The sequence below is a fragment of the Microcebus murinus genome, chromosome 9 (genome assembly GCF_040939455.1).
Source record: "Microcebus murinus isolate Inina chromosome 9, M.murinus_Inina_mat1.0, whole genome shotgun sequence".
Lineage (NCBI taxonomy): Eukaryota > Metazoa > Chordata > Mammalia > Primates > Cheirogaleidae > Microcebus > Microcebus murinus.
In genome coordinates this window covers 35,152,295-35,169,157 of record NC_134112.1, presented here as the reverse complement: position 1 = coordinate 35,169,157, position 16,863 = coordinate 35,152,295, and the positions used below count along the sequence as shown (strand labels likewise).

General features: G+C 35.0%; 1 protein-coding gene across 5 annotated transcripts in view; it reads right to left on the bottom strand.

Moving 5' to 3' along the window:
- AGMO (alkylglycerol monooxygenase) overlaps positions 1-16,863 on the bottom strand; it is a 305,885-nt gene that overhangs the window by 176,013 nt on the left and 113,009 nt on the right. For all 5 annotated transcript variants that reach the window (XM_012741956.3, XM_076006398.1, XM_076006399.1 and 2 more), the window contains exon 4: positions 11,753-11,856. In XM_012741956.3, the coding sequence (XP_012597410.1) occupies positions 11,753-11,856 (104 nt within the window). The remainder of the gene's footprint in view (positions 1-11,752; positions 11,857-16,863) is intronic.

Sequence of the window (16,863 nt, the reverse complement as noted above, 5' to 3'; positions counted from 1 at the left end):
CTTCAGAATGTTATAATTTTATTTATAAGTTATTTTAAAGCTTTGGTTCTCAATTAGGCATAATGTCATTTCAAGGATGTTTAGTAATGACTATGCATTTAAAATTGGGCATTGCTCTCTAGTTTTTATTTCTAAACTTCAAGTCATGAAAAATCTCAACTGTCATCACAAATAGAATCAGTTTTATTATTCACAAATGGATTATTCAGAAAAGGATTAGATTAGCTAGCAACAAAAGAACACTGGGCTCTTATTCAAGACATCAACTTTTAATCCATGGTTTTACTATACACTCCCTCAGTGATATTCACAACGTTCTTATACTTATCTAGGCTTTGGTTTCCTCGAATTAATGGTGAAGGGGAAGACCACTTAAAGTCTAGCCATCATTTTTGTTACAAAAGATCTATGTTACTATGATTTGATTTTTTGTGTGTGATATAGTAAAACAATTATCTTACAATAGGTTCATAGCAAATATTTGTAAAACATATATGATCTAGGATATAAGTCCTTTAAGTTAAAGGGTATTTTGGAATCTCCTTTTTGAGATGTGAGAAAAATGTAAAACATTTCCTTTGGATGCTAACAGATAGTTCTGTTTGGAAAGACTGTGTGTAGCAAATGAATATTTATAGTTCACTATAATTTCCCAAAGTGTGGAGACCCAGTCTCTTGAGATAATAACAGCTATTATGGAAACGGTGTTTCTATTGTCAAATAAGTCATGAAGTAGTGAGTTATCAAGTAAAGTTTCTTCCACACAGGACTTTTCAGATTCTTTACTACACTAACATGATTCACATTTCTTAATAAGTGTTGCACAAGATTAGATTTCTTAAAAAGGTATTTTATGAAACAATGTCCTAAATCTTACAAATCAGTAAATATGAAGATGACCAGACAAATGGAAAAATGAGCTCACCATGAATTTTTAAAAATCACATTTATAATAAAAAATAAAATGTAGGTTAAAGAAACCTCACATGTACTATGAGTGAAAACTTCTTATAATTAATATAGTGCTATAAAAAGAATCTAATGCTACAATCAAGGCTCTAATTTTTGCAACTGAAAGAAGCTTAGTAAATGTGGTCAAAGTTTGAGAATACCCACTTACCCTCTTCTCTATCTTCAATCTTTGCATTCCCAAATTCTCTATAGCATTTGAAACCATTTTAAGTGCCACTGCCATCATAAATCTTCAAGTGGTACTAACTTGGCTGAAAAAATTTCTTCTTCCTCACATTCAGAGTAACTCTTAGTACCTGGGTCAGGGACCCTACACTGTTTACTAAATACATTCATTTCTATCATGCATCCAAACCCATGCCATTTTACTCCAAGGCTCTTTAGCCTTACATTATGCTGTCTACCCTAGGTAATTTTATTATCTTATGATAGAAGTCATATATCAAAGTGCTGTAAAGGAGAGAAATAATCCATATGTTTGAAGAAAGAATGAGGATAAGCCTAGAGATGATCTTAGGCTAACACAAGGAAAGTGAGTGGATTTTATTCTGTCGCTAAGAAAATGGGACAAGCAGGGGGTGTTTGAGGTGGTTGTTTGAGGTGTATCAGGAAGCAAAAAACAATATGGCCTTTAGTGGTAACTATGATGGAATTGCTGAAAATGATGGAGAATAATGTGGCAAGAAATTGGATGGAAGCTTGGGATTTTTGGATAGAACTCAGGGAGTCCGTGAGCCCTCGACACAACAACAAAAATGTGTGACCTTATGCACATGAGGGAGTGTGCATTTTCCTAAAGAAATAATCTATAGCTTTCATCAGGGAATCTCCAGTGTGTCTTGCCACAACCAAAAAAAAAAAAAAGCCAAAAAAACCCAAACAAACAAACAACTTAGTGGCCAAACCAGTGAATGGAGTCTTTTCATGCCATTTCAAGAAATGAAGGAGCAATCAACATCTTTTTAATCATGTAAGAAATATAAAATATAAAAATCTGTTTGTAATCTATTTTAATAGCCCAGTGAGAAGTGATGCATGTTTAATCACAGCAGTAGTCATGGAGATGGGAAGGTAGAATAAATACAACAGAATTAAGAATTAGGCCGGGCGCGGTGGCTCACGCCTGTAATCCTAGCTCTCTGGGAGGCCGAGACGGGCGGATTGCTCGAGGTCGGGAGTTCAAAACCAGCCTGAGCAAGAGCGAGACCCCGTCTCTACTATAAATAGAAAAGAAACTAATTGGCCAACTAATATATATAGAAGAAATTAGCCGGGCATGGTGGCGCATGCCTGTAGTCCCAGCTACTTGGGAGGCTGAGACAGAAGGATCGCTTGAGCCCAGGAGTCTGAGGTTGCTGTGAGCTAGGCTGACGCCAGGGCACTCACTCTAGCCTACGCAACAAAGTGAGACTCTGTCTCAAAAAAAAAAAAAAAAGAATTAACTATTCAAACATAAGAGTTGAGAGGTATAGAGCAAATCAGAAGATACCCAGTCTTCTGGCTTGTGTGCTGGAGGATATTGTTTACCAGGACAGTGAACAGGAGAAAGAATAGTTTGTAAATTTTGGGAACTCCATGTTGGAGTCCATTATATCCCAAATAAGTTATTGAGTAAGCAGTTGGAAATGTTTATCTGGAATTAAATATCAAGGAATCAGGAAGTGTCTCTCTAGGCTGAACTTGCTGGTATGGGAGTCATACAAATATAAATTATGTTTGAATTGATGCATCCCCAGTGGGAAGACAGCCAAAAATGCAACTCACTGGGCAGTCAGAGAAAGGAGAGGTAGCAAATTAGGCTGAAATAAAAAAGACATGGAGATGGGAAAGATCCAGTACTTAGCATCATTAGAGACAATGAGAGATTTTTAAGGAAAGAATAGAAGATTTCCAATGAGAGTACAAGTAAGATAGGAACTGCCAAAAAAAAAAAAAAAAGTGACACTAAATTTGCAACTAACTATATATCAGTGGTGCAGTAGACCTGGAATCCAAACCTCAAATTTGCTAACTCAAGTTAGTACATTTAAGAATCACCCAGAGGAGGTGACAAAATGGAGGGAGGGATTACTTCTGTGGACAAGAGATTACAGTGATTCATCAGCAGGAGGAGACTGCTGGAGGTATTGCTTGAATAGAATGATGAATAAGGGAGAAGATCTTGTTTGTTTATTTACATTTTTAAATGTGAGAGATAGGAATATACTTACTGGCTTATTCAGAAGTAGTCAGTTGAGAAAAATAGAGACAAATGCCAAAAATAGCTGATTAGAAAAAGAGAAAATAAGAGTAATGCCACCAATTTAAGAATTAGACCTGATGAAGAGAGGTGAACATTTTCTATAAAACCAGAGGGAAGAAAGAACGTTCACTTGTTAATTCACAACTCTTAATTGATGATACATGAACAGGAAGCTGAGAAAGAGAGAGAGAGAATGGAAAAACACATTTCTCAATAAAGTTTCCAGTACCTTCAAGAGGCAGCAGTGGAAAAAAGGTCTTGAGGAAGCTGCAAAATTCTAGAAAGGTTTCTGCAAGGTAGAGGGTAGGAAACAGAGCAATCTCACATGTGCAGCTTGGAGAGCAGTGTTCAGAGGCAGCTGGGTCTGGAAGCCACTTGCGGAGGGGCTGGTGGGAAAGGACGCCCATAGCACTCAGCAGCTTGGACATGGGAGCAATGAATGTGGATCACTGGATTTTTTCACTGCAGATGTAACAGAGGACGCACACTGTGCTTGTCAGGGTCATGGAAATTAAGTATCTTAGGTTGGATGTGGTAGCAAGTAAAGCCAGGAGGAGACAACAAACTAGAAGAAAAATCAGGGGTTGAAAGAGCAAAATAGCCCACAAATAAGCTGTTAGGGAAAATGATTGAAGATTAAGTATTAATATATAACTACTTTGAGAGAAATGAAAAAACATTTTTGTCCTCCAGGATTCATGTCTATTTTATTTTAATAGTTCAAAGCAGTGGTTAATTAACATTACTAACATCTGCACTTCTAGGATTATCATTTATTTTTATAATATTACTTTAGGGAAAAAGCAATTATTTTAACAAGTTTCCTTCAGAATGGAGAAACTAAAGATGGAAGAATCAAGTAGTACGTCCCACATTCCTTAAGCCTGTGATTGGCGATGACACAGAACTGAATCCTCTGATTATAGAGAAAGAGTACTGACCTCTGTCCATAAAACACATCTACTTAAATTTTATGTTTGGAATTAGTGTTTGTGTTTCTACTTAGAAAGTCATTATCTATGAGTAATCAATAGCTATCTTTCTAATCCCATTGATATGCTCTCAACCATTCTCTTTGCCATCTTTTCCTTCTCAAACATCCTATATTCTAGTCATGCCCATACTGTTATAAGTTGAATTGTACACTCCCCCCCCCAAAAAAAGATACATGAGGCCATAGTGCCCAGTAGCTCAGAATGTGACCTTATTTGGAAATCCCAACTTTATAGAGGTAATAAAGTTAAAATGAGTTAATTGGGATGGGCCCTAATCAAATTCAACTAGTAGTTTAGACACAGAGACAGACATGCACCTAAGGAGGAGGCCACATGAAGAAAGAGATTACAGTGATTCATCAGCAAGCCAAGTAATTGCAAAAATACAAAGCCACAAGAATCTAGACGGGAAAAACATGGAACGAATTCTCTCTTCCAGCCCTCAGAAGGAACTAACCCTGACGACATCTTGATGTCAGATTATTGGCCTCCAGAACTTTAAGACAATAAATTTCTGTTGTTCTAAGTCACCCAGGTTTTGGTACTTGATTACAGCAGCCTCAGAAAACTAACACGCGTATCATTCATTCTATTTGCTATTCCCTAAATTTATCATATTTTTCTATAATTTTGTATTTTCCAAACAATGTGTTTCTACATAGTTATTAGTCCATGCACAGCCTCCTCCATGGCAACATTTTACGATTCTTACAGATTGGGCTCAAGCAGTATTTTTTTCCTTGAAGCTTTCCTTGACCTACAGCCATTCTCAGTGCAGTCACTTCTCTCTAACACCTTAACAATTTGTCACAATGGCTGTTTACTTAACCTGACTCCCTCTGAGAATAGCAATCACCTTGAGAACACAAGCTCATTTCTCATTTATCTTTCTGTCCCCAACCTCTGTCATCATGACTAGCCCTGCCAGGCAAGAGTATATATGGAAAAACGTGGGTGGATGCACTTCTCAAAACAAGAACAATAACATGTAAAGGAGGTTATATGTTTTAACTAGTTGTACGTTTTAAAAATCTGACAGTGAGATGCTGTTGCTTTATATAGAACTCCTCACTTTGCTTCTCCTTGTTTATCCTTCATTATAAGGATTGCATATGGCTATCAGATTGCTGTGAAGAAAAACTTTAAAAATTGGAGAATAATTTTACTTTTATCAAATTTCAAAATGTCTTCGTAAGCTACAGAATAAATTTCATTTTCCTGATGCATGCTAGAATTGAGTCTCTGAAACCAGTAAAGACTCAAACCAGCAAAGAGCCTTAGTTATTTAGTACATGGAATAAACTTCGTCTCCTTAGTCATCTTTAAATAGTGAGTGAGGGTGGTGAAGGCGTGCCTTGGAGTTCTGAGACAAGGTTCCAAGAGAAGTTTTGTTTGTTTACTTCATGGGGGCTTAAGGCATGCTTTCCTTCCGTGACAAAGAATTATGAAAATTCTATCCCCTGTACATTTGAGTGCATTACATCAAAGTTGTTAGTTTCTTGTATCTTTATTTGTTCACATTTGTCTTTATGTAATCCCAACTTCCACATATTGAAAAACAGTCTTGCTTATGTAGTTTGGCAGGGAGTATGATGTAATAAAAAGATCTGTGATTTCACTAAATTTTTTCTGCGGTCTTACATGTAATATAATTATCATATATAAGAATTATACCTGCTATATTTCAGAGAATTTCCACATTCATTATTTATAAGTAATCTTCAAAATAGCCATATAAGAAGGCAGAGCAAATATTAAGAGCCCTATTTCATGTGAAAATCAGTGAAACTCAAACATTTACTGATTTGTTCAGACTGGAAAAGCCAGTTAATAACTAAGCTAGTGTGGGACCCAGATTTCTTAATTCTTGTCAATTGCTCTTTACTATTTCCTAAATATAATGAATATATTTTTAATGTTATTATACTCAAAAGTAAGCTCATTACATATTTACCTATTCTCTAATTCACAATAATAATGATTTTAATAAAAGTTTCCATAATTTGATGTTATAAGTATATTTCTTTTTTCTGATGATAGGCAAATTTACCTTTTTTAAGATTTCTAATATGTTATAAACACATTTCACTAATTATCATAAAATTAATTTCAATACCAACCTACAGAACAAAACAATTTTAATAACAAGACAGCTAAAATATTTACTCTCCCTAGTCATTTAAACTACGTGTATTTATCATTAATTTACTATGCTTTGAGAGAAATAGTTCTTCTGAAGGTAGACAGCCTACTATTTCCCATTCAATACTGGTTTCATATATGAAACAAATATGTTAAAATTTATTTTATTGTAAAAGGTAAATAAGTTATATACCCTATACTCTAATTTTTGGAGAGTCTATTAAATAAAAAAAAAATGAATACTAAATTTAAATTACTTCACATATTACATCTTTATCAGTTTTGCATTGCCTTACACCAGTTTATTTAGCAAAATATTTCCATTGCCACATTTATTTTGGCAACTATAAGATTTTTTATTTCATTCATTTATGTAACATGTTTATTAAGTGCTGACTGTATAGTAGGCACTTTATAGATACAAGGTATACAGCAGTGAAAATTAGACTCATTTCTCTTAAAGTTCCTAGACTAGCATAAAAAATAATAATAAAAAGCATTCAGTACTATAATAGATATATGCAAAAGTTTTATGTGAACAAAACCAAAAAAAAAAAAAATTAGCAAAAAAGATGTGGACAGACATCTGAAAGGAAGGAATCTGAAAGGAAGGCATCTGAAAGGAAGGAATGAACTAAATGTTGAAAAATAGAACAATCAGAGGTGAAGGGGAAATAATTTTCCAGGCAGAGGTAATGGCTTGTGCAATGAAGTGTCAAGACATTATGTCATGGTGGATTGAGAGGAGTGAAAATTAATTGTTAAATTGGAGATGGGATGACATTGGGGTATGTGGAAGATGAAAACAGAGCAAAGGGTGGGCTAGGTTTTAACTAGCTCTGCCTGTAATAAGAGGTTTATTACAATCCTTTCTCAAAACTATACAGGGATTTAGCTTGATGGGAGTGGTGTTCTGGAACGGGAACAGTGAGTGATGGATTGAGGGATTAAGAATGGAAAAAGAAGAGTTCCTTTAGAACAATGGACAATTAAAAATAGGATTGGGTGGTACCATTGTCCTTCATGATACCCCAGGGTTTCCAAGAACCAATGTCTATTATTGATGGCTCCTAATTTTTTTCTAAAGTAGATACATAATCTACAGGGGCTGTGAGTATGAAATGTACATATGTATGCATAGTTGTGTTTTTGATAAGCTATTGATTTTATAACAGTTTAATGTTCTCAAAAGAGTTGCAATGATATTGCTGAGTGTTGTCATATACCTTTCACCTGGTTCTCCCAATGCAACATATTACTATGCTTATTGACCACAAGTAAGAAACCCATATTTGTATATTAATATTAACTAAAATTCACACTTTATTTAGATATCACTAGTTGTTTTTGTTTTGTTTGTTTTTTTCCCTCATGTCCTTTTTCTGTTTTAGGATCCCATCCAGGCAGGGTGCAGCATATATTTAGACTTTATATTTTTTAGCCTTCTCTGCTCTATAACAGTTTCTCATATGGTCTTTGCATTTCATGACCTTTGCAGTTTTGAGGATTACTGGTTAGATTTTTGTAAATTTTCCTCCAGTTTGGGTTTGACACATGTCTTTTCTCATGGTTGGATAGGGGTTAGAGGGTTTTGGGATGAAGACTACCGTGGTCAAGGGCCATTCTCATCATATCTTATCAACATGACTTATCACTAGTGATTTTAACTTTGATCTGAGATAGTGTTAGCCATGTTCTTTACTCTAAAATTGTCCCTTTTCCATACTCTGCAACACTCAAAGGCTCGGTGGTGGGTGATTAAGGTCCATTTCTTGCAGGGGATGATATCTACATATATTATTTGAAATTCTTTAAGAGAATTGGTCTCCCGTTTATTTGTCCTTATTTATTTAATTATTCAACTATTATGTTAATATGGACTGGTCTCAACGATATTTATTTCATAGTTTGGGTCATAAAACCGTCACATATTATATATATTGTTCTTCAAATTGTTCCAGATTTGGGGCATTGGGAGCTCTTTCAGGTTGCTGCCAATGTCTCTTTGACATACTCCATCCTTTTAATATTTGAGGACTTCTGTAGCTATGTTTTGAATACAAAAATTGTAGCATTTAGGTAGTTTATCTAAATAAAGTTGGAAAAATCAGAAATGTTAATCCTGACACTGTTATATATGTTATATAACATCTATGAGTTTAAATACATTTTATTATTAATATTTACAAAGTGGAGAGACTGTTATCCTTAAGGCATTATACTAAGATATGTAATCAAAGATGGAATCATACATTGCACTATATAATAAATGAGTGTCACTTGAAATGGCACTCTACCAACTACAGCTCTTTCTGGGTGGGTGAAGTTAAGCTGAAAATTGGCCTAAAAATGCAAGTAATATGCTTAGAAATATTAGAAAGTTGAATTCTTATCTTTAACTTCTTTAAATGGACTGTCTACTGCCCTAATTTTCATAGCAACATGGAAGAAAAACACACTGAGCTTAATTTTCCTTTTCATTTCACAAACCACTTTTCAAAGATATGACCCATCTATTATTTTTTCTAAAATACATTGTTACCTTGGTAACTGCCAAGTCATGGGCTTTATGTAACAATGTTGATAAGAATCTTACAAACGAATCAAAGAAAATGAAGAAACCTGAAGTCTCCTCTTTGATTTTGATGTCCAGAAAGACTTGTTATAGACTATTAACCATCACAGACACTTAAACCATCTCTCTTATGCAACCAGGCTAACTTACAATCCCTGCCTTTCATTTACCACCTTGCAAAGTTTCCTGATGCCCCCATCCAAAAATATTTAGCTGTTTGCCATGCATTCCCAATGTTCATTTTCTTGCTTAGTACATTTTTGTGTGTACCCTTGAAAAAGTGGCATGACGTTGTAAAGGGAAATTATTCTAGCAATAAGATAGGTGTGAATATGCATTTTACTTAAAATTTCCCATGATCTGTAACTTTGGATGTGCTGCCTTAATACAGGAAAGACACAAGGGAAACCATGATGAAGATCACAATAAACTGCGGTCAGGTGTCTGGATTGGAGCCCCAATCTGGTAATGTTTAATACCGTGTGATGTGGTAAGATCCTTTGAGATTAATTTTTGTAGACTTTAAAATAGATGATTTAAGTATATCATCTCTCAGTTTTCTTCTACTTCTGAATTCGTTGATGTGCTGGTAGAATTTTTCCTTTGATAATACCTCAGGTAATTAATTCACTAACTTCCTTGATTTCCCTAGAGTAACTTCAAATACAGCTACATCCTTTCTTGGAGGCATTCCCTCCCAAAATGCAACTACCAGCAATTTGAGGTACTTTAATCAAAGAGAAATACGTAAGTCAGGAGAGAATAAATATTTCTGAGATTATTATTTTAATCAGCTGTATATCCTACTTTGTACAGGATGACAAAGGGCTGTATTAATGCTGCTCTTTCTTAAGAAGGGAGGGTGAACAGTGTCCCTTTTCTCCATTGCGGGCCCTGTTTTCCCTCCACTTACTACTCTGAAGCCTTAGTCCAGTCTTGACCTATGCAGCTGTGAAATAGACAGTAATTTTTTTCTGCATTTAGTTTCCAGACTTACAGCACAAGCTATAGGAGATGAAAACATTTGTATTTCTTTTCCACATATAAGGGTTAAAACTGTTACGGATTGAATTTTTCCCTTCCTTCTCAAATCCACGTGTTGAAATCTTAGCCCCTAATATCGTAGAATGTGACTTTATTTGGATATAGGGCCATTACAATTAGTTTGCAATTAGTTATGATGTGGTCATACTGGAGTAGGGTGGGCCCCTAATCCAATATGACAAATATCCTCTCAAAAAAGAGAAACATGGACAGAGAAACAGGAAGAATGTCATGTGAAGATTAGAGTTATGCTGTCACAAGCCCAGGAAAAACCAGAACCCAGGAGAGAGGACTAGGATAGACCCTTTCTTAGTGCCGTCAGAGGATCATGACTCTCAAGGCAACACCTTGATTTTGACTTCTGATCTGGAGAACTGTGAGATGATAAATTTCTGTTTTTCTAAGTCACCCAGTTTGTAGTATCTTCTTATGGCAGCTGTAGAAAATGAATGGAAGCTTTAGCGCAGGTCTTTTTGGAGTGGGAGTTTGGGGGTGGATTCCTGTTAAGATTCATTCCTAACAACATTAGGACCATCACTGGCTTACAGATTTGTTTTTCCTATGCTGCTGCTTGGATTAGCACATACGCCCGTATATTTTTCTATTGGTTATGAGACATCTGGTTTCCAGTATTTGGCTTTGTCACTTACGAGCTATGTAATTAACCTCACCGATCTTCAGTTCTCTAATAATGATAATAGTTAATCTAGAGAACTATGGGCTTATTGATGAGGATCAAAGGAGATAACAAGTGAAAACCAATATGGAGACATGAAGAAGAGTATTTGAGTATAGAGGTTAACACCAGGGGCCTGGAGCCCAGCTGCTTCAGTTCAAGTTCTACCCCTCCCTTTACTAGACATGTGACTGAACTACAGACTCAGTTCTACTATTTTAAAGAGAAAGTTATAATGGTTCCTGTGTAAGTTATTATGTAAAGAGGTCTTTCCCAAAAGATTGTGTGACACACAGAAAGTACTCATTAAATTTATCTAATACAAGTACCTTGCAAGCTTTATAGAATCATGCAAAGGTGTGGTTATTATAATTTATAGTTAGTAAATAGCTTATTGATTTTGAACATCCATATTGAGTGTATATCGATATTGATTTTTACACAATGGCTCTGAATTCCTAACTCATTGTTCAACATGTATTTCAGCATCATGTATTTCAATAGCCGAGAAGAGCTAAGTAAGGGTGATCATAGAAAAAGGATATCACAGATAGATCAGGGTTGCCCAGTGATTCAGAAGAACTTTAGAACCAGAGACTATTTCTGGTATTTATTATTCTTGCCATTTCCTTGTGTGAGAATATTTTAGAGCCAAACATTTTGAGTATGATAATACTTGATCTGATATGATAACAAGAAGCAAAGGATTCACGTAGCTTTTACTTGGGAGTTGATTTTTTTCATTGGTTTTTAAAAGCTTCTAATGAAATCTTTGTTTGCATATATTTGAATTGACATACTTTGTTTATACATCACCCTCCTGGGTGAAAGTAAACAAAAAATAGCCAACCACTTTCTCACATTGATTCGTATACCTCAAGTTGAGATTTTGGATGAAATAAAAGACTGTTATTGGAAAACATCACTTGTTTCATGCATGTCTGGCCTTACAGAGGAGAAGGAAACATTTTCGTGTCTGGTCGTACTAAAGAGAAAGAAGTATTTTAGTAAAACACCTTCTATTAGTTTATTCAGAGGAAATAGAAACAGCTGAGACTTAAAAAATGAATTAGAGTATCATGTTTATTCCATTTCATGCAACTTACCCAGGAAGTATATATCTGCAAGACAGATTGTCTCAGTGCTGTGGATAAGTTATAGTCTTCAGAACTGTGGTGTGTTTGGTGTCCAGCCCACATAATATTAACCTCTGCAAAACACATAATTTGAAAAGAGGCATGAAAATAAGAACAAAGCAACTTCCATGTTAGTTATGAATGCTGCCCTGTTGAGTGAGGAAGAAAAATCTGGAAAATCTATGAAAAAGCTGGCCAATACAATTATAATTAAAACAAGCCACCTAAAATCATTTTTGAAACTGGGAAACCTATAAATTATAGATAAATAAAAATAAAACCATAGCCAATAAATATGTACAGTGTATCTAATATAATTAAATGCCTCCAGTGAACTGAAATGTCGTCCAAAGTTTACATTTTGCTAACATATTACAATATGACAGATAATAAAAGCTAACTGGTAATGTTATAACAATACAGTCAATGAATAGTGATGATTTTTCAGTATGTGATAACATATTTTTAATTAAAGATGAATTCTCTGATGGGAGAAATTGGTATATAAATTTTGAAATGAAATATCACATAATATTATTTCCTGATGGCTTTTTGAGAAGTCTCAAAATATATCTGTTATAATAAGAAACAAAACAGTAATATTTTTTCCTGAGATTTAAAGTTTTATTTTAATTTACAGAAATATATTAGCTGATACTTAGGTATGGTTCTTCCCATACTTTACCAAAATGCTGTGCAATTTCTAAATTTTCCCACATTGCTGTTTGTGCTCATAATAAAAAAGGAAATAAAAGTTGTTTATTTTCATAGAGCATTGCAAAGATTGCCCTCATATTGCCTTGCAATTCATCTTGTAACTCATACAGGACCAAAAGGAGTGTGTGTGTGTGTGTGTGTGTGTGTGTGTGTGTGTGTGTGTGTGTGTGTGTGTGTGTGTTTAACAACAAATATGACACTATAATGACTCCCTAAGTAGACAGAAGAGTACAAATAATTTTTTATTCTGCTCACATTTTTTCATTCTGTTGATATTTTTCATTTCCTAACAGAATTACAAATCAAAATGCCACATTATATTCTATTAAGGTAAGAAAATATATGTTTGTAGCTAAACTAACTGATGTTTACTCTTTTGCTACAAATTTAAGTGAAGGAAGTAACTATGTGATATGATCACCATATCCTTGGCGGTATAGATTAGAAATTAAATCTTTTAGGCTTGAATGTAGGGGAACTAAACAGTGGATCTAAGCCTGGAAATATCATGTTAGTGGTCTTTGCAGTTGCCTTATACTAACAGTTAAAATACATGGTATGTGGCAGGGTAATTTGTTAAAAGTTTTTATGAAAATCATGGATATATGCATAGACATTCAATCTGAGTGGACTTCTTGGTCATTCCTTTAGAAAATGAAAGCTCTTTGGACAGTCTGTTTAGGAAATTACTAATAAAATTTGCAAAATCAAAAAGGTCTTTGTATGCAAATGATAGCTCCTAGATAAAAAAAAAAGAATTCATTCTATAGTAAGAAGATTATGAACAGCATTATAAATAGACCTATTATGAATAAATATCAAATATTTCTATTAAAGTGGTATATTTTCAACTGGGGCAAGTATTGCCATAAACTATCAGCTGATTTGTAACTTAGATTCTGTTTGGTTGATATTTTAATCATTTCTAAGAATAACACTATATTTCTATGCTAGCATTTAAGGAAATTATTCTTACACAAATGAGAACTACTTCACTGTAATGACCTCTAAAATTACCTGGGCATAATCTTTTAAATAACCTACAACCTAAATCTGTCATTCATTGATAAGCGTACATAACTATATATTAAAAATATATAAAAAACTCCTGGGGTCTGTAGTGCTCTATATCTTTGGATGTTGTATGGAAGTTAATTAAGAGGTAATAAATTTGATGAATCTCTAAATTTTTTAAACTACTTAAAGATAGAGCCCTTGAAAAGAATCTAAACACCATTTCCTCTTTAGAACATATCCATTATTAAACATTTTATAACCTATGACTTGTAAACCATTATTACACATCAATTTATTGTCTATATTTTTTGACCTTTCAAGATTTATTTTTAAAAATTTATCGTAATGAACGCATAAAATGACTTCACAAGGGGATAACCTGATCAGATGGGGTTTAATTAGAAAGTAATAATATATATTAGAGTTACTTCCTTGTAACCTCGACAGAAGCTAAATTGTGAACAAAGAATCCACAAAGGTGGAGGTTAAAGATCTGTCTCTTTAGTTGTTTTAAAAGCATTTACTTCCTATCACAAACTGTGTGTAACACAAGCCTTCATTCAATGAAGTGCAGCTGTATAAACAGGGCAGCGTAACGGGATCCTACTGGCTTACTTCTGCCACTTTTCAGAATTGGGAAAAACAAGAAGGACACTGGATTTTTATCCACAGTCTATATCCAGCTTATTGGAAGTTAATTCTTTACAAAAGCGGTTATAAATATGCATTTCACAGAAAATTATTTCAATAGTTCTTTTGTGAAGGAGATGGAAAAAAGTTAATAGTGCATGTATATGTTCACCTTCCCTACTATTTGAATTGATGAATTATCTGTTCTAAGGAATGAAAACAAATAATAAGGAGGAACAAATATATCATTTAGAAAAAGCTTCTTTCTATGAAAGACAATATAATTATAGATTCTTTTCAATAATAATGTTTTTCTTTTCTTGTGAGCAAATCATGGATTATGTATGTATATGGTATGTTGTTACAGCTTTTCAATGATACAATTGGAAACGATTGTGCTGCTTTCTAGCACCAAAAGTTAGATCTGTATGAATATATTTTTTTAATGTATTGCCCAATAATGCCATTCATCTGGCCAACATTTTTAATGCAATATGTGTTGTTTAATGTAATATGAGTATTTGTGTGTGTGTGTTGTATTTTGAGTTTATTAACTTAAAAAATTTTATAATGAAGGTATAACTTCCATACAGTAAAATCCATCCCTTTTGATGTCCTGTTCTATGAGGTATTTTTTGTTTTTTTTAACAAATATGACTGTGTAATCACTACCACGATCAAGATACAGAGCAGTTTCGTTACCTCAAAGAGTTCTCCCATCCCTCTTTGAGGTTGGTGTAGGCAGATTCTGCTTCAGATGATTAGATTCTGGACTCTGAATTGGTAACGCAACAGAAGGAAACTTTGAGAACCTGGGGAGAGGTGGGTGTCTTTTAAATGTGAAGGAAATATGAATCACTGTGGTACAGAATGCTGTCCCTGGGCGGCACCCTCTAAGACACCCTCCAGTGATTCTTGTCCACTGGTATTCATACCTTTTATAATCCTTTCTCTTTGAGTGTGAGCTGGATTTAGTGACTCCCTTCTAGTAAACAGAACTTTTGCAAAGATGATGGGATTTCACTTCTGATATTAGATTATAAAAAGATGATAGCTTGTGTCTCAGGTGCTTTCTCTTATTGTCTCACATTCTCAGTCTGAAAAACCCCAGTTGCCATGTTGTGGGCTGCCCTTTGGAGAAGTATATATGACAGGGAACTGGGAAAGGCCTCTGGCTAACCAGCCAGTGAGAAATTAAGCACCCCAGTCCAAGTCCCACAAAGAACTGAATCCTGCCAACAACCATACAAGTGAGCTTGGAAGCAGATCCTCCCCTATTTGAGCCTTCAGATGACACTGCAACTTAAAAACAGCTGAACTGAGTAACTGTAACCTTGTGAAAGATCTTGAGCCAGAGGCATTCATCTACGCCATGCTTCAATTTTTGACCCACAGAAACTATGAGATAATAAATGCTTCTAGTTTTAAGCTCCTTTTTGTTACAAAGCAATAGATAATTAATACAATGTTCAACCATCCCCAACTCCCTCCCCCGACCCCATGAGTCTCAAACATAAAATAATTACTTGTTTTCTTTCCTTATAGTTTTGCCTTTTTGAGAGTAATCTATAGATGAAATCATACAATATTTATGCTTCTGAGTCTGACTTCTTTCACTTACCATAATGCATTAGAGATTCCTTGATTTTGCTGTTTATGAATAGCTTGTTCCTTTGTATTATTAAGTAGTAATCCATTTGTATGAATGTATCATGGTTTAGTTTTGTTTTTATCTATTCACCAGTTGAAGAACTTTTCAATTGTGTCTAGTTTTTGCAAATTACAAAGAAAGCTCCTATCAACATTATCATAGAAGTTTTCTATGAACATAATTTTTTTTTTTTTTGCAATCATACAATAGGAGGTTTATTTTCTGGCTAGCCAAGGTCCAAGCCCCAGAGCACCAACGCAGTGGCCACTCTCGCAGGCAAGGACCCCGACCGGAACAACGGCATGCCTTTTATCCCCATGGTGCACAAGCTGCGCACAAGCCGACTACGCATGGATCATGTGTTGACCTTTAAAATGATTGGTTGCCCACTATTGCCTTTTGAAATAATTGGCGGGTTGGTTGCCCTCTATTGCCTGATGGGCCAGTCACCTGTGCTTCAATGACCTCATCCCATAATTCCCCTTACAGTGGTGTAGCAAGCAAGCAATGACCAGAAGCAAAGGTTTGCGGTTAGCTCATTGCCCCACCCAAGTAAATTCCCGACAATTGGAAGAATTCCTCTGCCCTTCCTCTGTCCTACAAATTCCTCTGCCCTACATTCCCCCCCTTTCTCTAGGTAGCAGACGAGCACTTTTGCTCGTCCTCAAGGTCTCTTAGGTGCTCTAGTTCTATAGCACTTGACCATAGCTGCTGATATTGTTGTTGCAATACTAGATTACTGTATAATGGTGTTAGTGTTCCCAAAAATAATATACCACACTGAGGAGACAATGTATGAGGGCATAGTAGGGTGAAGAGTCACCAACCTAATTTTTAAAAGAAAAAGAGAGCCCATCACAGCCATAACCTTGGCTACTCTTTTTGGCTTAGGGACAATAGGAGCAGGAACTAGTATCTCTTCTCTGGCAATGCAGCAAAGAGGGTTTAATACTCTGAGGGCAGCTGTTGATGAAGATATTGCAAGGATAGAAGATTCAATTTCACACCTAGAAAAGTCACTAACCTCCCTATCTGAGGTAGTGCTCCAGAACCAGAGGGGGTTAGA